Below are 24,862 nucleotides of genomic sequence, written 5' to 3' on the forward strand. Positions count from 1 at the left end.
GTGTTATCTAAAAATCAACATCACTTGTAATATTTTCACGTTGTTAGACGGCAAAACTTAAATAACCATGTTCATTATCTTGACTACTACTACTACTACTACTACTACTACTACTACTACTACTACCATCATCACTATTATAATTTCTTTGTTTTTGTTACAGTTACTAATGCTGCTATTTCTATTTCTCTGACTATTATTACCACTAGAAAAAGAAGCAAGAAAAAAAAAGGATTTGATGCAGTTTTCATATAAAGAAAACATGGACTTACACAAACAAGGACATGAGAATATCGCGTTTGGGAAATAAATACACAAATAAAAAAAAAATAAATAAATAAAAAACACCAGAATAAAGGACATCACCGGCTTAACTTAATCCTATCAAAATTGTACTGAGTAAAGAACTAAATAAAATCGAGAACGAGAACGAGAGCGAGAGAGAGAGAGAGAGAGAGAGAGAGAGAGAGAGAGAGAGAGAGAGAGAGAGAGAGAGAGAGAGAGAGAGAGAGAGAGAGAGAGAGAGAGAGAGAGAGAGAGAGAGAGCATACCGGCAGACAAAGGAATTAAACTCGTAACATCAAACAGAAAGGGCTGCAGTATTCGGGGACTCATGTTTAGAAGTTGACTCAGATAAACCCTAACGACCACATACATAACAGCCGCTGCAATCATTCACTCCTCACCTGATACGGCTATGGAGAAGGGACAAACACACACACAAACACACACACATCAACACACACACACACACACACACACAAATATTCCAGTTTCCCCCTCACCACCATTAACTTTCTCTCTCTCTCTCTCTCTCTCTCTCTCTCTCTCTCTCTCTCTCTCTCTCTCTCTCTCTCTCTCTCTCTCTCTCTCTCTCTCTCTCTCTCTCTCACTTCCTGGCCAACACCCACACTATTAACACTTTCTTCTCTCTTCCTCGGCTCTCTCCTCTACACTTTCCTCTCCCTACCTTATTTTTACAGCTTCCTCCCCTTTACTCCCATCTAAACATACTTTTTTTCACTGTGTCCCTCCCTTAATTTACCCTGCTTCCCTTTATTGCATACATTTTGCGTTATTTTCGTCTTACTCTCAAGTGGGACTGAGACTGACACACTGACAAGAGGTAAACTAGGGGAGTAATAGTGTACATGCTTGACTTACTTTTTTTTTTTTTTTTTTTTTTTTATCCATGTGCACACAGTAGGTTAAAGTAAGCACTGGATTTCTGATGGTTGGGAAAGAGTATATAGAGTTTCTTCAAGTTTCCTCCCCCACGTGCACTCCGTTCATATGGTTTTCGTAAAAGTAATTCCCTCATAATAATTTAGAACACGTTTGGTTAGGTTGGGGAAAGTTACCATCAGGAAATTGTTTTGAGTGAAAATTTCATGGGGAATCTTCGTGTGTGGAAACTGTGTGGGTGGAATTTACATGAACGGAGAGAAAGAATAGGCTTAAGGGGTGGATGAACGTAGAGGGAGAAGAGGAAGAAATTATGTTAAAAAAAGATAGGGAAATATCAGGATTACGGACATGTTTCTATTATAGTGAAACCCTCGCAGCATAAAATTGTGCGTGAAGAATTACACAAGCGACGAATTGCGCTAAGCCAGGAATTACAACAAAAGAAGCTTATCGTTTTTACATACGTAGACTTTTTTTTATCTTTATGGCGAGATAAAAAAGTTGAGGATATTGTGTTGCTTTTGCGCTCTACTAATCTATCTCTGGAAATGTTAATACTTGATATATAGATTGGATGAGTGTTTCTAGAACTATTAAATAATTGCTTTGTGAATGCGACTTTTGCATTCAACACACACACACACACACACACACACACACACACACACACACACACACACACACACACACACACACACACACTTCTAACACTATCCTTCAATTAAGACCATAAAGCAAAGGGTTAAGTTACAAACACCTAGTAAGCTGGCACGTGGCGATCCCTTACACGAAGCAGGAACTTAATAAAGCCATGCAGAAAGTAAAAACCTCCCATAACTTACACTAAATCTGAGGTGATGACGCGAGGAATATTGCTTTCTGTAGGGCTTCTCACTGCCGACATTAACGTCACTCACTGGAATGGCTGTGGGGGAGGACAGTTGAATGCAAGCACACTCTACGGATTCCAAGCTTCGCGTTTCACTAAGTAATTCTGTGTTGCCTTGCGCTTTGCTCCTGCATAATGACGTCAGGATATATTATGCTCATATATTTGACAGCACTCTTGCACATTCGTCAGCAACACTTTTGCACCTTTTTTTTTTTACTACGAAGAAAATGCGTTAAATATAAATAAAGTATAGCAAGTTTCTCTCTCTCTCTCTCTCTCTCTCTCTCTCTCTCTCTCTCTCTCTCTCTCTCTCTCTCTCTCTCTCTCTCTCTCTCTCTCTCTCTCTCTCTCTCTCTCTCTCTCTCTCTCTCTCTCTCTCCAACCACTTGCCAGCCTGTTCACGAGACCCTCCTCAGGTCATCTTCCGGTCGCTGCCTCAACACAACCTGCTCACCACACGCCCGCGCCATCCCTCTTTTATAACCTATAAATTCTGCGGTGTCTTCTTGCCATCTCAAACAGATGCTTCCCTCCCACGCTTCCCTACTCTTCAATACAACTTTTCCAGGTTATTACCAAATTTCCTTATGTTCAATTTCATTTAACCTCGTCTGCCTTTTAACATTCATTATTTTCTACATTTTTTTCTTAATTTAAAAACAAATACTTTTTTTGTTTTCCTTTTCGTCATAACATCCTTTGCACGAGTAAGAATAAAAAAAAACTGCAATCTTAAAATCTTAAAACATATACTCTTGCAAAAAATAAATAAATAAATAAATATATATATATATATATATATATATATATATATATATATATATATATATATATATATATATATATATATATATATATATATATATATATATATATATATATATATATATATATATATATATATATATATATATATATTGGTTGGTAAAGTGTTTGTAATTTGAAAGTCAAAGTTTTCAAGGACTTCTCACTTTTTTTTTATCTCGAGAAAAATCTTTCATCGTTGTCATCGTTGTCTCAAACACTGATGTGTGTGTGTGTGTGTGTGTGTGTGTGTGTGTGTGTGTGTGTGTGTGTGTGTGTGTGTGTGTGTGTGTGTGTGTGTGTGTGTGTGTGTGTGTGTGTGTGTGTGTGTGTGTGTGTGTGTGTGTGTGTGTGTCTACGCGCGCATTCAATATACTTATTCCGGCACTGGCTTGGAAATAAAAATTACAAAATATATAAATTAGTGTGAGAGATGTACGTAAGACTATTTTTTTCATAACCATTACAACTTTTTATACTGGTTTTTGTATTGTACTCTCAAACAGCTGTAAAACAAACAAACAGGTAAATCAGCCTCTCTATTCTCCTTAGTACATGTCCGTGGAATAGCATTTAACATTTATATAATGGTTTTGGATGTTGAGAGAAGATTGTAGCGGTTAAAATGTTAAATAATCCACAACTTATTACAGCTTTAATATTACACGCAAATACGATTAGCCATTTTTATTAATCGTATTCCTGGCTTGTTTTTTTCAGCATCCGTAATCCTTTAAGTTGGACGGACAAACTTGTAAAGCTGCCTAGTCCTTGTAAAACACTGTCATTCTGGGACTGTCTTGACCACTAACCTTGGAAAGTCGAGAAGAAAAGTGGGCCTGGGGAGGAAGAAACTTGAGGAGTGGGACGATGTGGTGGTGGTGGTGGTGGTGGTGGTGGTGGTGGTGGTGGTGGTGGTGGTGGTGGTGGTGGTGGTGGTGGCTTCCACGTAGGCGACTTGAGAGAGAGAGAGAGAGAGAGAGAGAGAGAGAGAGAGAGAGAGAGAGAGAGAGAGAGAGAGAGAGAGAGAGAGAGAGAGAGAGAGAGAGAGAGAGAGAGAGAGAGAGAGAGAGAGAGAGAGAGAGAGAGAGAGAGAGAGAGAGAGAGAGAGAGAGAGAGAGAGAGAGAGAGAGAGAGAGAGAGACATTCTTACACACAACTCGATCTCAGCTACTCGTCTTTCAGCCACACATCCTCATTACTCGTGGATATCTATTACTAGCAACACAATATATCACAGTAAAAAATTCTTATTCAACACTTGAATTGAGAGTCGCTGAGCTCACAACAGAACCAAACAGCCTTGCAGTGCAGCATCCTTAATACGTGAAATCTCTCTCTCTCTCTCTCTCTCTCTCTCTCTCTCTCTCTCTCTCTCTCTCTCTCTCTCTCTCTCTCTCTCTCTCTCTCTCTCTCTCTCTATTATTATTATTATTAGTAGTAGTAGTAGTAGTAATATTATCTTTAATTATTAAGCATAATTTTTATTGCAGCAAGAAATGTGACGCAAAATCACTCGATATTATTTTCCAAGTATAATCAGTGTGAGAGACAATGTTAAATGTAAACTGACATCAAAAGGTGGCACTAATTCAAAGACAAAAAGCATGGGAATAAACTAGAATGATGAAGAAATTTACTGATGCCAAAAGTGATTAAGTCTACCTAATGACATACAGACGTAATGTTTGTATAATATTGTTTACCTGTTCTTCATTTCCTATTTTATTGTATTATACTCTTCCACCGTCTAATTGAAGTAGCTTGTCTTTTTCGTGTATTATATTATTCCATTGAAATCTAATTTCTTTTTTATTTAACGATTTTTAATCTATTTATCATACGATTTTTTTTATTTTATCAAACTATTTTTTTTATTTAATTTTAACTTATTTATTTATTTACTACTACTAGAGTGAAAACTAAAGTAAAAAATGAACGCGTGTATTTAGGTGGCTTTCAGCTTACATGGAATGACGATCGGTTTGAACACGTGCGGGATGCCCTGAGGACCTGACGTTAATTGCGTGGCAGCCATCATTGAGGGTGGATCTCCCGTGAACGAGCACGCAGCAGCCACGTCAAGCGAGAATAAGGGTGTTTGGATTCATGACACTTTACTTGCATCAGCAGGATCTATGGTGACTAAGACGCGATGACTACTGAGACACGTGCCACCAGTCCCGTCAGGAAGGACCTGGCTTGTGAACAGACATTCTTTGCACACTTTTACAGCAACTCCTCCATTACCCTCACTGCTCTGGGTAAGATTAACTACACGAGTTTTGTATAGTGAGGATCATGTCGCTGTATGTGTGAGAATCTACTGTTAATCTCACAGTACAATCAACTCGCATGTGGAATAACCCTTTGGTTTTGTCAGACTGCGAGAAGTTTGCTTCCACTGGGCTCAAAACATCACGAAACAATACATATTCACTACTCATCAGCCTCAAGACCTCGTGACGCCCTGCACACTGCCCTGCAATATGAATAAAATAATACATTTTACCTTACTGGAAGAAAATTTGCATTGTGACCGAAGTGAAGGAGAATAAACACCACCATAATGTTCTCCACCTGAACCAATAAGAGCTTAATGTTCGTCTTCCCTCCAACCTGAACTGTAAACCCAACCATTGAACCCTAGTTACTTTCCGTTGACCTTAATTAAAACCATCTCATGACCCAACTTGGCCTCAAACTCCGCCAATAGTTGTACTGCCCAGTATTTATGCGCCGCGCAATATGCAGATGTGAGAGGATAGTCTGCCTTACGATAGGGCGCGGCAGGGGTGATGGGAAAGCCTGCCAGCTCAAGACGAACACTGTCTATTAGTGGTGATATACTTGGCCATGCCTTGCTGCGGGTAATGCACAAGATGGAAGCAATGCAGAGACTCGTGTCCAATTTGGTGTCTTTCTCCTCTATTACACAGAAACCCTACCTGGCTGCCGACCGACCACCACGGCACGGGATGGAAGGGAGCGGGATGAATGTGTAACTGGTTCGGAATATCTTCACTAAAAATGACGCGAGAAAGAAACGATATCATGATGAGACACCGCCGTGAAATTATCATCATTTCATGCTGGAAACATATCCAATTTACATAGCTAATCAAGCACATTTTGCATAAACATCAGAGACAAATACTGATCTGAAAAGTCAACATGCCACCAATGCTGAAACCAAGTATCTGCGATATTCCCTCATTACAGCGACTGCCAAACACCACATCGCCACACAACACACCTCCACATTAACCCTTTCACGGAGATATGCAACACTTCACAGTTCAAGAAGCAACACATGGAATCTTTATTCGCAAGTACAAGAAAAAGGTGATAAAAAAGTATAGATTTTGCAATTTTTTTTAAGCAGTAAAGTTTAGAAATTGATGAAGAACTAGAAAAGACGCTTCAGAGTGACTGCCACTAAGAAATATGAGCCAAATGGTAGTGAGAGGTTAATATACACTAACACCTACACTAGCACTACAAAACGCTAAAATCTACATACACCACAACATATCACCATCCCATCTATCAACAAACGCACCACCACCACGTACCACTAACATCACCAACAGGCATCCCGCCCGCCAATCCCCACACTAATAAGGATGCAAGAAATCAAAGGCTGCCTCTGGGATGTCCCGCGGCCGCCCCTGCGTGTCCCGAGCGGCTTAAGACACGATACTCCCATTATTAGCCCCGTGAATCTGTCCATAATGAAAGCCCGGATGCACAGCCATTAAGGAGCAGTGTTGTCAGTGATACAAGGCAGGAGCGGTCAAGGTCTCATGTGCTTCCTGTTTGCGGACTGTATTTGTGAGATGATGACAGTAATACGCTTGCAAGTCCCAATCCCCCTCTGTGTTACAACGAGCTACGTATTTTAAGAGGAACAAGTGGTCTTTATATAACTGACAAGGTGTTTTTCGCCTTTTTTTATTTTATCTGATTCAAAAGTTTACAATGCTTTGTTTTGTTTTAGGGTATTCAAATATTTCTAGAGTATCTACTCGTATGTATTAGTCTCTCTCTCTCTCTCTCTCTCTCTCTCTCTCTCTCTCTCTCTCTCTCTCTCTCTCTCTCTCTCTCTCTCTCTCTCTCTACGCCTTTACAACTCTTTTTTTTTTTTTCCAAAACAGACATCCACATTAAGGAGAAAAAAACTGCGTAATGTAATTCACAGAGCATACACACAAAACGAAAAAAAAAGAAGCATCAACGAACTAATTAAGCCTGCCCTTTCACCTCACGCAAATCCGGAAGATGAAGAAAAGAACAAGAACAACAAGAACAAGACGAAGCACAAGAAGCAGCAGAAGAAGCAGAAATAGAGGTAGACGCAGAAGAACAGAGAAAGAGAAGCAGAAGAAAAAGAACAAAAACAAACAAGAAAAAAACACTAGCAAAATAACTTACACTGACAGAACCACAAAGGAAAATGTAGTACCGCTAAATAAAACAAAGTTCCCCCATCAATCAAAACGCAACGGCGAAGAAAACGTGAAGAAAAGAAGACCCCGTGACATTCATAAGGACATACTTCGCCTCTTAGTCCCCAGTACCTCACCTTTCTCTCCCTCTCCCTCTCTCACGACAGCGAACCCAAACGCATACACGCCGGCGGATGTGAACCCCCTGCAGATTTAGTTTTGTTGGTCTGGAAACTTTTACTGCCGCGGAAGTTATAAATTTGTTGCATTATCTTGGCGGAGGCAGCGAGGAAAGTTGAGTTTTATTTCCTGTAGAAGACTTTTCAGGTAATGACGTAGCTTACTGCCCTTGATTCGTCCGTCACGGTTTCTCTCTCTCTCTCTCTCTCTCTCTCTCTCTCTCTCTCTCTCTCTCTCTCTCTCTCTCTCTCTCTCTCTCTCTCTCTCGCTCTCTCTCTCTCTGTTCCTCTAGGTCTAAATCTACCTCTGACTGTATAAGTATTAACACACACACACACACACACACACACACACACACACACACACACACACACACACACACACAAATTTCACGCTACACCTGCACTCATTACCACACGTGCGAACACATCATACCTGAATTACCGCGGGGACCAAACACGTGTCCCCTTCCCTTTATCACGCAGCTGAAAACCAATGAGCCTTCAAAACCAAGATTATCACACATCCAGAGCAGACATTCACGGTAATATCGACCGTAGTTTGACTTGCAGCACCAACTAATTTGCTCTGCGCTGACTGGTTATCTCACAAATTTGCTCATTACTTGTTAATTTACGCCCATAGGTTGAGGCTTCAAAGTTAAAGGTTATAAGTTAGACTAGTTATACCTGCAGAGACTCAGACAGCTCTCAGTGACACCTGCACGCGCTCACCTGGCTCAGTTCCTCATTTATTTATGCACGAGGGAGGAAAACACCTGTCAGCGCTTACCTGTCTCAAGTCTCTCTTTCCTTTTGATGTGTGTGTCTCTTATCCACAAAGAAGGAAGACCTCAAGGCAAAATAAAATGCAAGGAATAATAAAAAGAAAGAATAAAGAGCCGCTAATTGACTCTCCCATAAAAGAAGGATTACCAAAGAAGAGGCAATTCAGAGCAATTTACAGGTATAATTAATTCGTTTGCGTAATGCACTTATATGGACGCAACAGGTTTTAATTCCTGGAGGATAATTAGTGTGATGCATATTTTGTCAACTCTATAGATGAGTATTACTGGGATATTACAAGTGGACGAGCGAATCACACGCTTGTCTCACCTCATTTCCACCAATTACCGGGTGTTATGAGTGATACATTAGTAATAAGCGTTTCACCAGATCATAAATGGTACTCGTAATCCACATCTTGTTAAAAAACGTATATAAAAGAGCATAAAGGATTAAAAACACTGACCATAATCTGATACGACATAAAACATTCACTACATTGTTATCAGACACGTGTATCAGGCATGGAATAAAGGGACTTTTTAATAACCCTTTCCCCCTGATTAATGTTAAACTTCCCTGCTTCACCTGACGCTAATAGGACAAATAACAGCGAGCCAACTTTACCTGAGCGGGTGAAGGGAAGGTGGCGGGGAAAACTGAGTATGGGTGAACCTTTTCCTCTTACAGACATTGCCCTTCTCTCCCTATTCATTCCCCCAAGGCACTATTTACCATCAGACATCACTCTTACAAACATGCTCTCGTTTCCAGACATGATCTCTCTCTCTCTCTCTCTCTCTCTCTCTCTCTCTCTCTCTCTCTCTCTCTCTCTCTCTCTCTCTCTCTCTCTCTCTCACATCCTCCCTTTTTTTAACATACTATTCCTTTCAAACTCTCTTCCAGGCATACTCTTTCATCCAAGCTATTCCTTCTTGACATGTCCTCTCCCAGACTCTCTTTCAAATATGCTTTTTCTTCCAGACATGCTTTCTTCCACTACAAGTTCAGCCATTACCTTAACACACCTAACCTGAGCCTTTCACAGCAATACCCACAAGGGAATATGACCAGAGGGGAATACATCGAAGAGAAAATAGCAATGGAAATTATAATACCCTGGGCGACTAAGAAATGGGGAGTACTTTATATTTTTCTACGTTTCGAGTCACAAGAGAGTAAAAAGTACCTCTGTTTCTTGAGTTTCCTTAGCATCCTTTCACTGGCTTCACTGTTTCAAAGAAGGAAGTTTGGTAATTCTCTCATAGTTCAGCTCTCCAGCCTTCTCAATTGCGTCACTGCCTCACGAAAATAAGCATAAAAGTTCCCTCATAGTTTAGCATCCCATCCTTGTCATTCACTTGCCTCAGCCTCGCGTAAACAAGCCTAATTACTATCATCAAAACTCGTCTCATTTTCGCGCCAAAACAAGCACAACAATTGCCTCATGTAGCTTATAATTCCTATCATTCTTCTTCCTATCACCTAAACACAATTCTGATTATATTCTAGCATGTACACAACCATAATTACCATCCTCTTTAACCAGTATCATTCCCTCATCTAAACGAGCAAAACAGTTCCCTCATATACCTTGCTATCCCTGTCATTTGTCTTATTATCACCTAAACACTTTGCATAATATTCCAGCAAGCAGTTAACGAGGCCTACAATACACAAGCATAATTACCAACCTCATTAACCTTTCTGCTGTTATGATCGTCCGTGCTTACCCTTCCTAGTAATGTAGAAACTGTTTACATGGTGATGCAGGAGAGAGAGAAGAGGGAAAACAAGATAATTCTGCCTCTTTAAGCTACAAATATTTACGAAAGCCTTGCATAAAAATATCTAAAAATGTTATATAGACATTAAAGTTTGTCTAGCAGTGAAAGGTGGCGTCTCATTCCCTCATCAAGCTTAATATATCTGTCACTCGTCTCACTCACCTAAACACTTCATAACATTCTGGCGAGCACTCTGGGCCAACAAGACACACGCATCATTACCATCCTCTTTTAACTCGTCAAATTCCTTTACCTACCTTCCCACTCGTCACTCTCACCTAAGCGCTCTTTTAATAATATTCAAGCGAGCACTTACGAGTAGTGGGGGCAACAGTGCAACGAGACCAATAATCAGCAAGCAACATGAGCAAGGAAGGAAGGCGGAGCACAACCACCACCAAACACCACATAGTCGTCAGAATTCTCCCTCGAAATAAAATTAGGCAAACTAAACATCACTTCAATGAAAACGACGTCGGTGGGTTTCTGTTTCCGGCAAGCCGAGGAAAATTGGTTAAGAGCCCGCCAGAAAAATGCACCAGAATATTAGGGAGCTGGAAACGGGAAGGAAAGAGCAAGGACAGTAAGAGCAGCCATGGAATGATAGTGGAAGCGATGCAAGGAGAAAGAGAGAGAGAGAGAGAGAGAGAGAGAGAGAGAGAGAGAGAGAGAGAGAGAGAGAGAGAGAGAGAGAGAGAGAGAGAGAGAGAGAGAGAGAGAATAACAGAAAGCAGAGAGGAAATAACCGGAGATGTAAAGGCAGGAATAGAAATTGTACAAAAAGAAAGGAAGGGAAGAAAGAAAACAGGAATAACAGGGGAGTAAGAAACACACAGAGGAGACAGGAATAAACAGGAATAGGATAACAAATGAAGGAAAGCTGAGGAAGGCAAAGTGAAAATAATAAGAGACAGAAGGAAAGAGGGAAGAGAGAAGGAAGAATGACATGTAGGTTAACGAGAACGAGAGAGAGAGAGAGAGAGAGAGAGAGAGAGAGAGAGAGAGAGAGAGAGAGAGAGAGAGAGAGAGAGAGAGAGAGAGAGAGGCGCACAGGGTAAGCGGAGGCAGAAAAGGACAAAATGGAGATAACTGATTGAAATTTCATAAAACATGAGGGCCACGCACGGATTTTAAAAGCACAGGTCAATATTAGCTCTAGGCAATACTGCTGCTGAAAGGATACACAGAAGATTCTCTCTCTCTCTCTCTCTCTCTCTCTCTCTCTCTCTCTCTCTCTCTCTCTCTCTCTCTCTCTCTCTCTCTCTCTCTCTCTCTCAGTTAACCTACCTGTCATTCTCTTCCTTCTCCCTTCCCTCCTTCCTCCTCTCTATGCCTTATTATTCACATTTTGCCTTCTTCAGCCTTCCTGTTATCTGTTATTCTATTCCTGTTTATTCCCTGTTATCCCCTCCGTGTTTCTTATTCCCCCGTTATTCCTGTTTTCTTCTTTCCTTCCTTTTCTTTAGTACAATTTCCCTTCTTGCCTCTACATCTCCGGTTATTTCCTCTCTCTCTCTCTCTCTCTCTCTCTCTCTCTCTCTCTCTCTCTCTCTCTCTCTCTCTCTCTCTCTCTCTCTCTCTCTCATCTACTAGACTACCGGAAATGGACAGAATTGGAGAACAGCACCACTAATTACCGATTCTTACTACCAATAACAATTTTCCGACGTGTTCATAACTCCTCTAAGTGCTTCTCTTGGGAACGTGAGACTCCAAGAACGTGATTAAAAAATTGAGAAACCACGAAGATAAAAGGCTGAAACTCACAAAGCAATTCTACAATAAAATAAATAAATAAATAAATAAACAACACAAAGCAAATATCAAAAGAAAACAATAAAACCACAAGGATGAAAAGCACCGGACGAGCGGTTCTTAATAAATTAAAATGAGGGAAACACAAAAAAAGTTTCACCAGGATATGATTTTCCTCCCAGTGAAGCGCGTCAGTCTTTCCCAGCCGCGCCAGAACACCGCAACACCTTTATGAACCAAACCCAGAGAGGAACGAAACAAGGCCACATAAATTTACCTGCAAGTGGACGAGACAGGTAAATCCCACTAAGACACCTTGCAGTTACGTGTCACATTAGGGTAAAAATTCCTAAAAAGCTCGATTTAGAGACGCATGCAGTCCAGAGAGGAAGAAAACAAGGCCGCATCAATACACCTGGATGTGAACGGACAGGTAAACCCCAACAGGTAAACTCCACTGACACCATAGTTACGTGTCGCATTGACGCAAAACTCATAAAGAAATAGATACAAAGACACATGCAGTCTAAAGAGGAACAAAACAAGGCCGTGGACATGACAGGTAAATCCCCACAGGTAAACCTCCACAGGTAAACCCCCACAGGTAAACTCCCACAGGTGAACCCCACTAAGACAGATACCGCCCAGTTACCTGTCGCCCAATTACCTGTCGGATTAACGCAAAATTCATCAAAATTCGATTCAGTGACGCATGTTGTCCGCGTACTTGCTCATCCACCCACCTGGCCACCCGCCCACAGCTGCTCCCACCCTCCCAGCCCCGCCGCCGCCCACTCCCCGCTCATCTGGCTTTCATCGCGGAGTGGCTTGTGATCACGGCTTGTTTGCTTGTAATTAAATCTCCTCAGCAACCGTACTACACGCCACGACTAATTCTGCGAGTCAACACTTCCTAGACTGACGTAGACATGAGGACTGGTGAGCCGAGAGAGGGAGAGGGAGAGGGAGAGGGAGAGGGGGAGAGGGAAGGATTAGGGATATGAAGGAGGGAGAAACAGTGGCAAGAGACAATGAGGATAAGAGGAAGTGATGGATGGATGGATGGATGGATGGATGGATGGATGGATGGATGGATGGATGGATGGATGGATGGATGGATGGATGAATGAATGAATGAATGAATGGAGGGAGGGAGGGAGGGAGAGAATGACAACGATAAAAGGAAAAGATGGAGGGACGGAGAAGAAAAGACGGTGTTAGAGAGAGAGAGAGAGAGAGAGAGAGAGAGAGAGAGAGAGAGAGAGAGAGAGAGAGAGAGAGAGAGAGAGAGAGAGAGAGAGAGAGAGAGAGAGAGAGAGAGAGAGAGAGAGAGAGAGAGAGAGAAACAGGATGAAAATAAAGGAAAGCAAGATTGGATAGCTGGAAGGGAAGAAAGGATGAAGAAAAGGAAAAAAGTTAGAAAAATCAGAGAAAGGAATGCATAAACACCACGGAGGCAAAAAAAAAGGATGAAGGGAAAGGATGGAGAGATGGAAGGATGGCGGAATGGAGGCAGAGAAGGAGGGAAGAAGGAAAGACCAGAGGATGAAGGAAAAGAAACATGGAGAGACCAATAAAAGGAAGGTGAGAGAAAAGTAAAGGCTTAGAGAGAGGAAAAGAGAGGCTGAGAGGAAGGATGGAGAGTGAAAGAAAAGGTACAAGGAAATTGGATCAGAAGGGTGAGAGGAAAGGAGGAAAAAAGAGATGACAGAATATGAGAAGGAAAGAGTAACGAATGGAGAAGGGAGAGGCAGTGTGAAGGAAAGATTGAGAAATAGAGATAGAAATGGAAAGGAAATGGTGATAGAGCAAAAAGTGATAAGAGATGGAAAAGGAGGGAGGGAGGGAGGGAGGGAGAGACAGAGAGAGACTAGACTAGAGAATTGTAGAGTGAAAGAGGGAAAGAATAACAGAAGGAAGAGAGCAAAGAAGGGAGAAAGGAAGGAAATGAAAAGAGAATGAGAGGAGAGGAGGAAGAGAGGGAATAACATGAGGATGGAGAGGAAATAAAGGGAGAGAGACAACACTGGAGAATTGTAAGGAGAAAAGTAGGGAAAGATGAAAGAAGGGAGAGAGGGAGAGAATGACAGGAGAATGGGAGGAAAGGAGATAGGGAAGAAGAGGACTGGAATTAAGGAAGGAGAGGAGAATGGGAGGTAAGGAGGAAGGGAATAATAGGAGAATGGGAGGTAAGGAGGGAGGGAATGACAAGGGAGGAGGAAGAAGGGAAAGAAAACGAGGGAAGTGGGTAACCTATTGTATTCTTATGAGTAATTATTAGCCCCAAGATGGCCTGGTTCTCATTACCACATGATTAATACGTAGAGTAATTTCATGAATTTCCAACTTCATCCCAAGACTTTGCATTAAAAATAGAATGAGTATAATGAAGGGTTAAAGTTTGTATGTGTGTGTGTGTGTGTGTGTGTATGTATGTTATATTACGTCAGGCTTTGCATATTTAATGAAACAGAAAAGAACACAATTAAGAGAGAGAGAGAGAGAGAGAGAGAGAGAGAGAGAGAGAGAGAGAGAGAGAGAGAGAGAGAGAGAGAGAGAGAGAGAGAGAGAGAGAGAGAGAGAGAGAGAGAGAGAGAGAAAACACGAGACAGAACTTCTTGCCATGATGAAAAACAAACAAGAAAAAACGTGATATTGACATGCACAGCCTTGCCTCATCAAACTACTCATTAATTCACCACTCGACATACTTTTGATCACACACACACACACACACACACACACACACACACACACACACACACACACACAAATTATCTATCATACAGGCAGTGAAGCTGATTACAATCCTGGTCGTTTTGAATACCATTGAAAGATACGTGACATTGATCAGCACTCCTATATATATTAATGGCGCTCATCTGCATACGCACCCACGGCCGCTATAGAAGGGACGGTACAATAACGCATTACGCATTTACCCGTCGATTAATCATTGCAGCACCGCATCGCTATAGAATCAGCCTCAAATATAAACTGAGCCTAATGAAATGAAAATGAAAAATCGGGCGTATATAATGATGGATTCCGTGATGCTGCGAATAATCCCTGTTTTTTCTAATGGACTCCTTTTTGTACAGGTGGGGGAGACTTGGATAAATAGGACTAAATGATTATCTAATTGTACTCTTAATGAAAATACCATATATGTGAGAGATTTCAGACTTAGAACAGAGAGAGAGAGAGAGAGAGAGAGAGAGAGAGAGAGAGAGAGAGAGAGAGAGAGAGAGAGAGAGAGAGAGAGAGAGAGAGAGAGAGAGAGAGAGAGAGAGAGAGAGAGAGATTAAAATAAACACCCATTAGAGCCAACACTCCAGGCAGCGTGACAACATCTATAACACAACGTACAGCATCTTACATAACCCCCCTGCCTCTCCCTCCCTGCCCCCTACCCCTTCTTCCCTCCCTCCCTCCCTCCCCTTGCCTACCCAGCCCCCCAACTCATCATCCTGACCCTACTAACCCCCACCCTGTTTTTATCATCCTTTCATTCTAACACCACCTTCCTTTCTCCCATAACGCCCAAAAGCCCTTTATTCTTCTCTCCTCTCCTCCTCCTCCTCCTCCTCCTCCTCCTCCTCCTCCTCCTCCTCCTCCTCCTCCTCCTTCTTCTTCCTTTCTCCCCACGACCCTATTTTTTTCCCAGGCCTTATTGCCCCTAACTCCCTTATCTTCCCATCCCTCTTCCTGCCCCCCCTCAACTTCCTCTTCCTCCCTTTCCTCCCTCCTCTCCTCTCCCATACATTCCTCCGTCTTATGAAATTAAAGCAATACTGAAATCTAATACTAGTAATAAAGAGTTACGGAGGAGGAGGAGGAGGAGGAGGAGGAGGAGGAGGAGGAGGAGGAGGAGGAGGAGGAGGAGGAGGAGGAGGAGGAGGAGGAGAGATACGGGCAGATATATCGGTTCTATTAAAGTGTGGAAATCGTTGAAAAGGCGGAAGAACAGAATGAAATCGCAGACAAAAGGAGGTGGCGATGAGGAAAACTAAAGAGAGAGAGAGAGAGAGAGAGAGAGAGAGAGAGAGAGAGAGAGAGAGAGAGAGAGAGAGAGAGAGAGAGAGAGAGAGAGAGAGAGAGAGAGAGAGAGAGAGAGAGAGAGAGAGAGAGAGAATGCTAGTAAGTTGGAAGAAAAGTTATACAAAATATATGACGAGGAGAAAGTTATAGAAGAAATAAACATGAATGAATGAACAACAACAACAACAACAACAACAAGGAAACTAAATAAGAAAAAGGGAAAAAAAACACAGGAAAGAAAAAAAAAGAAAATACGTAAGAAAGTAAGAAAGAAAAAGGCACAAGTGAAAAATAAGCTACAAAAAAAAAAAAAAAAAAAAGAGGTGAGAAACTACCGTAAAAATGGCAGCCCGTCGTCAGGCAGGTGTTGTGGGAAGACGGAAGACGCGGCGCTAATTAGGACAGGTGAGCAGGAGAGGAGAGGAGAGGAGAGGAGAGAGGAGAGAGGAGGAGGAGGAGGATAATTAGGAAAAATAAGATTAAAAATACATATTATGCTTATTATGATGATGATGAACAAGAACAAGAACAAGATGATGAATATAACGAAGAAGAAGACGAAGACGAAGAAGAAGAAGAAGAAGAAGAAGAAGAAGAAGAAGAAGAAGAAGAAGAAGAAGAAGAAGAAGAAGAAGAAGAAGAAGAAGAAGAAGAAGAAGAAGAAGAAGAAGAAGAAGAAGAAGAAGAAGAAGAAGAAGAAGAAGAAGAAGAAGAAGAAGAAGAAGAAGAAGAAGAAGAAGAAGAAGAAGAAGAAGAAGAAGAAGAAGAAGAAGAAGAAGAAGAAGAAGAAGAAGAAGAAGAAGAAGAAGAAGAAGAAGAAGAAGAAGAAGAAGAAGAAGAAGAAGAAGAAGAAGAAGAAGAAGAAGAAGAAGAAGAAGAAGAAGAAGAAGAAGAAGAAGAAGAAGAAGAAGAAGAAGAAGAAGAAGAAGAAGAAGAAGAAGAAGAAGAAGAAGAAGAAGAAGAAGAAGAAGAAGAAGAAGAAGAAGAAGAAGAAGAAGAAGAAGAAGAAGAAGAAGAAGAAGGTGTCATGGCTCGATCACTTTATCTTCCTAACAATTCTCTACTCGTTCAAGGTTAATGATCGTTTCTCCTCCTCCTCCTCCTCCTCATCATCATCATCATCATCATCACCACCACTTCATCCAACACTGATTCTTATTCTCATTTTCTGTTTTCCATTGAATATTTTCCCTCCAATTTATTCATATTATTATTATTATTATTATTATTATTATTATTATTATTATTATTATTATTATTATTATTATTATTATTATTATTTTTCTATATTTTTTTTTCTATCTCCCTTTTTATCTCACATTTCATAATTTTCCTTTTACCTGTCTACATATTCCTCTCCTCCTCCTCCTCCTCCTCCTCCTCCTCCTCCTCCTCCTCCTCCTCCTCCTCCTCCTCCTCCTCTTCATTTAATGTTCACACTTTTATTCATTTTTTTTTTTTCAACTATTTCCACTTACAATTTATTTCCTGGTATTCATCATTATTCTTTTTACTGTCACTTTTTTTCTTCCTTTTTTATTCATAATGTTGCTGAGTGTTCTTTATTCTCTCTCTCTCTCTCTCTCTCTCTCTCTCTCTCTCTCTCTCTCTCTCTCTCTCTCTCTCTCTCTCTCTCTCTCTCTGCACATTCCTTCTTTTCTCGTTTTCTCCTTAACCCTTTTTTTATTCATCTTCCTCTTTTATTTAAATTTCTCAAACTCATTTAATATTCTTTATGCTTCATTGTTTCCATCTTGTGTAGGTCTCTCTCTCTCTCTCTCTCTCTCTCTCTCTCTCTCTCTCTCTCTCTCTCTCTCTCTCTCTCTCTCTCTCTCTCTCTCTCTCTCTCTCTCTCTCTCCCCTTGCTTTCATCTCCTCCATCTTCCTTCCTTACACACTTAAACACTTTCTCTCTCCCCTCTGCCTCTCCTTGTTCCGCCTCCTTCGTCCATTCTCTCTCTCTCTCTCTCTCTCTCTCTCTCTCTCTCTCTCTCTCTCTCTCTCTCTCTCTCTCTCTCTCTCTCTCTCTCTCTCTTACTCGGCTAGTCGTTACTCTTGCTCTTTTTTTTCTCTCTCAATTTTATCCTCCCTCCTTCTTCTACTTCTTCTATTCCTTTCCCTTTCGCCCTTTCTTTCATCAACTTTCCTTCTTCATTATTATGCCTCTTTCTTTTCACTTGGCTCTCTTCTCTTCTCTTTTCTTCTCTCCTATTCTATTTTCTTTGGTTCTAAATATTTTTTTCTTTCTCCCCTCCCTGTTTCTCAACTCAGAAGTCTCCCTTGCTCTCCCTCGCACACTTCGCCTTCCTCTTACTCCTCTTCTTTATTCCGTGTCTTCTTTCTCCTTCCCTCCCTCCCCTCAAGTTTGTTTTCTTCCCCTCTTTCTTCTCTCCCCCTTTATTTCTTTTCTTTCTCCTTTGTTTTCCTTCTTCATCTTCTCCCTCTATTGTTGTATCTCCTTCCCCCTTCTCTCTACTCTTCTTTCTCGCTCTCCTTCTTCTTCCCATTTCCTCCTTTCCTACTCCCCCCAGCGTTACCATCTATTTCCTTCACCTCCTCCTGTTTCTCTCCCTATTCCTGCCTTTTCCTCCCATGCATTATTACCTGCTTATTTTATCTCCTTTCTGCCCACCTTTACCTCCTCCTCCTCCTCCTCGTCTTCGTAGGCCGACGTAAACATATATAAGTTGTCTTCTCTGGAGCGCCTAAGTTACTCCATGCGTCATTAGATTAGGTGAGATTTACTGCCGCTGAAGCCAGTAAGGGAGAACTCAAATTACTTCGTTGAGGTTCAGCGTTCAAGTTTATATCAGTTACCGCCGATAAGGGTCTGGCTTTGTTGAGACTCGGGGGAAGGAGAGACGTATGGTGTGACTTTTCTTTTTTCTTTTTTTTTTTGTGGTGGTGGTCAGGCAAGGACAAAACGAGGGAAAAACGCCTTCTAAAATAAATACTACTACTACTACTACTACTACTACTAAATAAATAAATAAATAAATAAATAGCCAAGGGGCCTAAAATAAAGAGCAAATTCGTTGTGATGATTTGCCAATACTTCTCTCCTTCAGTAGCTCGAGTCATAAGAAGAGGGAAGCGATACAGAGACATAAAATTTACAAGTTCGAAAGAGCAGTAAAATTCAAACACGTAATTGGGTGAAGGTACTGATTAACTCTTGCATTAGACAGTTGGACAGCACAGGGGAAGTATATATGAATGTAGGAAGTCTTGTGCAGCGAGGGACTGATATGACGTATAGAGTTTACAAGTTTAGAAGACTAGTATAATTCAAACACGTGATAAATATTTTGTGAAAGCGTTTTGAGCCATTTTGATGCAGTTGATACCTCGTAATTATGTTCAGAATTTATTTACCTACATTTGAATCCGCAATAATAATTTTACATCACCCGGAGCTCCACTAAATGACTTGCCAATAATATTAACCTGCGTAGCATTAAATAATGTACCTGAGTTTTTATGCTGTCAAGGCGTAATTAGTACACAATGAGCACGGAAACTGAGATTGGCGCAGGAAGAAAAAGGAAATGCATATGATCTAATCCTTTCCTTTATAAATGATCGCATGTAGAAGTAGTAGTAGTAGTAGTAGTAGTAGTAGTAGTAGTAGTAGTAGTAGTAGTAGTAGTAGTAGTAGTAGTAGTAGTAGAATAGGAAGAAATAATAGTTAATGATTATTCAACGCACATAAAGCCTCTCTCTCTCTCTCTCTCTCTCTCTCTCTCTCTCTCTCTCTCTCTCTCTCTCTCTCTCTCTCTCTCTCTCTCTCTCTCTCCTAGGCAGGCCCATAAGCTCCATGTCGAGGAGGGACAGGAAATGGGCCAGGAGCTAGATATAGTAGAACCCTCAGAGGCCTAATGTTGTGATGGCTGGGCGGCTGACACCCACACAGACCCTGGGCGAGGACGACTGGGTGCTGGCCTGGGAGGAGCCGTTCAGGGGGAAAATTAAAGGCGACATACGTTGATTCATAGCAGCAGTGTCGCGATGTATGGATGTAATAGTGGCAGTTTAACTTTTATTAAATGTCTTCAGGCTGTGATGGTGTGGATGGAGGGGGAGGCTACAGGGGGTCTGTCAATGATGTAGAGGGGGAATCAAAGGGAACGGGCGTAGATATATGGTTAGATTTTTCGGATATGGGGGTTATAGTAATGGTTATCTGATGTATTTCTATCGTTTTTGTTTTTTTTACGTGTTTGTTCCTGTTAAGAGTAGTCATAAAAAAGTTGAAGTAAAGTCAAAGGATAAAATAACCTTCTGCATTTGTCGTGGTTTTTATATTGCGTGATCTTGTTGCGTCCTTGAATTTAGAAGACTGGCACTCACAGGGGTTCTTTCTTGCTTCCTTCTTTATTTCTACAGTCTTCATGCATGTTTCATATTCCTCCTTTTCATTGCGTGTTTCGTCTCTTCTTGCTCATTTCCATCGTGTTTAGTGTTCTTCCTCAATCTTAACCCTTTGTCACATCTTTCCTTAATTACTAATCATTCCGAGATATCTTTACTTGTTCTACACCCACCTCTAATTTTTAAACTAGGTAGAAATTGCAAAATCTATTCTTCTTCATCCCCTTCTTTCTTGTAGATGCTTATAAAGACTTCAAACATTACTCCTGGTGCTGTTAATTAATTCGTATAAAAGAGAAAGGATTAAGTTCCCTGGTTTGCTGTCAGTCTCCTTGAAAGCATATTGAGATTCCAAGCAGATCATAAAACTTAACATTGAGGAAGGATTCTTAAAATGTGAGTGTGGCGAGGCTGAGTTTCTAACCATGGCCTGTATTATTAAATGCTTCGTTCCCCCAACAGGATTATTTTCAAAAGCTATAGAAATTATTAGTCATCTCCTCAAGGGCGTTATCCTCATTAATGCTGCCGAGTCCTTGTTAAACCCGAGACTTGTCATCAGCTTTTTTTTTTTTTTTTAATTATGTTTTTGATCTGTTCTCTTTAGGTTAGGTTAGGTTGGTTAAGTTAGGTGAAGTTATGCTAGGTTTGGTTTCCGGTATATTCTTTCTACGTTAAGTTAGGTTATGTTTCGGTCTATCCTCTTTAGTTAGGATTCCGGTCTAAGCTCTTTAGGAACTGGCACCTTCATTTAACTTTTTTTCCCCTTGTTCTTGCTCGAGGCCAAAGCTCCACGTGTATAAAAACCGGTTATCACTTGAATCACGAAAACCGCCTAGAAAATCGCCGGTAACTTGCACTATATTCTGTTCATATGGCCGAGCTCAGACGATGAAATGTTTAATTCTTTGACTGCCACTTGTTCCACCTTTCCCTAATTACCAATCACTCTGAGACATCTTAACTTGTTCTACAGCCATATCTAGTCTTTAAACTGGGTAGAAATTGCAAAATGTATCCTTTTTGACCGCTAACTTTCTTACAGATACTTAACGACTTCACGCACTGCTTCTGGTGCTGCTAATTGTTTCTTATCAAAGTGAAAGGGCTAAGAATACGCATCTATGACTGTAGTGAAGTGGCACGCCAGCAGTACTTCCCAAAAAGTGGTAGTAATAATGAGTGCAGTGGTGGTGGTGGTGGTGGTGGTGGTGGTGGTGGTGGTGGTGGTGGTGGTGGACGTTGCTGGCTAAGAGGAGGCGTCAATAATGCAAAGTGAAATATCGAAATACCGTACAGGTGTTCCGGTGACCTGCATACCTGTGGGTGTCAACAGTAATGATGAATATGCAATGCTATTATTCTCCAAACAGATGCCTGGTTGCGCTGGATGGAAATTGGATAGATAAATTGGAAAAAAATATATATGTGAATGTTTTCGTTACCCCCTCGAGTGTTAAATATTTATATGCGGTGAGCGTATGACAAGATAGGAGACATTAAGCAATTATTTGGAAATGTTTTTAATGGGGGGAAAATATATGAGAGGTATATTAGAGAAAAATGCAAAATGATGGTTTCCAGTCAGTGTGTGTATAAATATTTGTGAGTTATGATGCTGTGATGAAAACGAAGAGTAATTATTTCGATACACGTTTCAGGTATAAATGATTATTATATTATTACTCAAATAAACTCGAATACATTCCATTCACATTTCTAGGAGTAATGGCGTTGTTGTGCTTTGGTACCAAGCAAAATATATCCGTAATGGCTCCAAAACATTTTATAATTATTTCCTCCACATTAATTAAAATTTTACCTTTTGATTCAAAGGATAATATTCGCCAGGGGTTTGTTTGCGGGAGATTTTTTTTTTTTTTTCCATTGTCTAAATGTGATTTTGACTACGAATGAAATGAACTGCAAATAATTAAGCACAGGCCCGCCCATCAACACTACCAATATCACACACACACATACACACACACACACACGAAAATAAAAGTCAGAATACCCAAAAATCCCACACAAAACATCCTTCTTTAAACACACACACACACACACACACACACACACACACACACACACACACACAGTCAAACCCTCCCCACACATAAAAACCTTCATATCCAGACAAGCCTATAGGCCTTCACTATTAAAACTCTCCATTATGCAGGAAGGGCGAACTCATACTGACCTTGACTCGCAAAAAAACTCCCACAAGCTTCCCTCCACTAAAAAAAAAAAAATTGCCTCTACCCTGGAGTGGATGTGGGAATTTGTGGAGGGTGCAGGGGCGTATGGAGGGGGTGGGGTGGGTGGATGGTAAGATATGAGGTCAGGGGGCTGGTCTAGAGGGGAGGATGTGAGGTAGCAGGGAATGTTAGGTTGGGGTTCTGCTAGGGTTTCATGAAGGCTTTGGCAGTTTTGGTGAAAGGAGTATGGAGAGAATTAGTCGTAAATTGCAGTTGGAAGATAACGTTTGCTGGGATGAAGTGGAGTGCCCGGGTAGCTGATGAAGAATATGGGAGTCTGTACAGTATATATAGAAACAAGAATAGAAATGAAAAGAAAAGGAAAAAGAAAAATAAAATGAAAAAGGAGGAAACGGTTCAACAAGATTTAAAACAGCAAATGATGATGATGATGATGATGATGATGATGATGATGATGATGATGATGATGATGATGATGATGACACAGGATACTATTAAGAAAAATAACAATCACAAACACTACCAAACTCAAGAACACTAACAAAAAAATCATTAAAAAATAATTAAACACGAAAAACAATATGAAAATCCAGCAAATCAATTATTTAACCACTCCTAAGCCTTCTCCCATTACATCACAAAATTATTAATGCAACTAAACATTTTCTCCTCTTAAAAACAGTTTCCCCTTGATTTGTAAGACTCCATTTTCTTCCTCCTTTCCTTCCTCGTGAGCCCGCCGGACCCAACGCATTACCATATCGCATGTTTTCTTATGCATAACGTAATTTTTTGTTGTAAATCACTCAAGATCAGAAGGGTAAAGGCGGAGGACGAAGAGAACGAGAAGAACGAGAAGCCAAGAAGAGGAAAAGATGAAATAGAAAACGCAAAGTGGAAAGGATGAGAAGTAAGAAAAAGGAGAATTAAAAAAAAACGAAAAGAGGAAAGGAAAGAAACAGGAAGAAAAAGGGCAAACTAGCGAAAAGAAGAAGGGATGAGCAGGAAGAGGAGTAAGAAAAGGATGAATTAGGAAACGAAGAGGAAGAGATAGACAGGAAGAATAAGAAAAGAATAGCGAAAAGAAGGGTTCACCCGGAAGAGGAGAACGAAAAAGAAAACTTAGAAAACGAATAGAGGGAGGGATAAACAGGGAGAGGATTGCAAAAGAGAAGAGCTAGCGAAACGGAGAAAGGATGAATAGAAAGAAAAGAAAAGAAAACACAAAAAAAAGGAAGAGATGAGTAGGAAGAGTAGTTAAAAATACGAAATAGCGGGAAGACGAAGATATGAACAGGAAAGAGAAGGAAGAAAAGAGCAAGAAAGCGACAAGAAGAAGAAAAAGAAGAAGAAACAAGAACAAGAAAATGAAAAGAAAAAAAGAACCCGTTATTTCTTGTTCCAGATATAGACAGATCTAGAAAGAGCAGCATTTACTTCCGTCCTGAAGGTGACATGCTTAGACGCAGTTACTAACGACAGAACTGCTGGTTGGATGGGTGATTACTCTTAGGTTATAGTTAAATGTCACATCGACGTCACGAAAGGCTGAGTGGGCGGGGTAGCTATCGGCATTAGTCTCGCTACCAATGCCTGTAAATTTTAGCTAAGTTTATCCTAAATTTACTCTTCTAACTGCCTTTATTATCCATATACGGCACTAAAGCATGTTTTTGCAAAGAATGTCGGGATTTCAAACACTCACTGCCAAAATAGCACCCTTGTCCGACGCTTAATTAAGATTTATTTGCGTAAAAAGGACACGACACGCACCTCAACCCTTTAACAGCACTTCTACAACCTCCATCATCCAACCCTTCCCATTCTTCTCCCACGAGTTCTCTCCCCTTCCTGTCGTATTCCCTCACCAGTCTTAATCTCTCCCTCAACCCCCTCACCTCCCCTAGCAGTGCATTCTTTCCTCCTGTGAGCCGTGGGGACGTAAGAGGGGGTGAGAAGGGGGATGGGAAGGGTGGGGGGGTGGAGGGAGGGGCTGTTAAGAGTTCAGTATCAATTTCGCTCGCACCATTTCGCCCCAACACGGAGGAATCTTTCGCTGCCTCTCCCGAGACTCGTTCCGTGTCAATAACGTCGTTTTTAGCTACGATCTCCCTCCCTGATAAGCCTCAATGGTATGGTCTCTCTCTCTCTCTCTCTCTCTCTCTCTCTCTCTCTCTCTCTCTCTCTCTCTCTCTCTCTCTCTCTCTCTCTCTCTCTCTCTCTCTCTCTCTCTCTCTCTCTCTCTCTCTCTCTCTCTCTCTCTCTCTCTCTCTCTCTCTCTCTCTCTCTCTCTCTCTCTCTCTCTCTCTCTCTCTCTCTCTCTCTCTCTCTCTCTCTCTCTCTCTCTCTCTCTCTCTCTCTCTCTCTCTCTCTCTCTCTCTCTCTCTCT

The 24,862-nt window shown here is 41.1% G+C and overlaps 1 protein-coding gene across 1 annotated transcript in view; it reads left to right on the forward strand.

The window, feature by feature from the left end:
- The first annotated feature begins 12,215 nt into the window (after positions 1-12,215).
- Positions 12,216-24,862, forward strand: part of LOC135093586 (nucleolar protein 58-like) — a 28,131-nt gene continuing 15,484 nt past the window's right edge. The window contains exons 1-5 of the mRNA XM_063992978.1: positions 12,216-12,289; positions 16,083-16,206; positions 16,435-16,905; positions 23,678-23,717; positions 23,796-23,861. Coding sequence (XP_063849048.1) covers positions 12,216-12,289; positions 16,083-16,206; positions 16,435-16,905; positions 23,678-23,717; positions 23,796-23,861 — 775 coding nt within the window. The remainder of the gene's footprint in view (positions 12,290-16,082; positions 16,207-16,434; positions 16,906-23,677; positions 23,718-23,795; positions 23,862-24,862) is intronic.

This window comes from Scylla paramamosain, chromosome 43 (assembly GCF_035594125.1).
Source record: "Scylla paramamosain isolate STU-SP2022 chromosome 43, ASM3559412v1, whole genome shotgun sequence".
NCBI classification, from domain to species: Eukaryota; Metazoa; Arthropoda; class Malacostraca; order Decapoda; family Portunidae; genus Scylla; species Scylla paramamosain.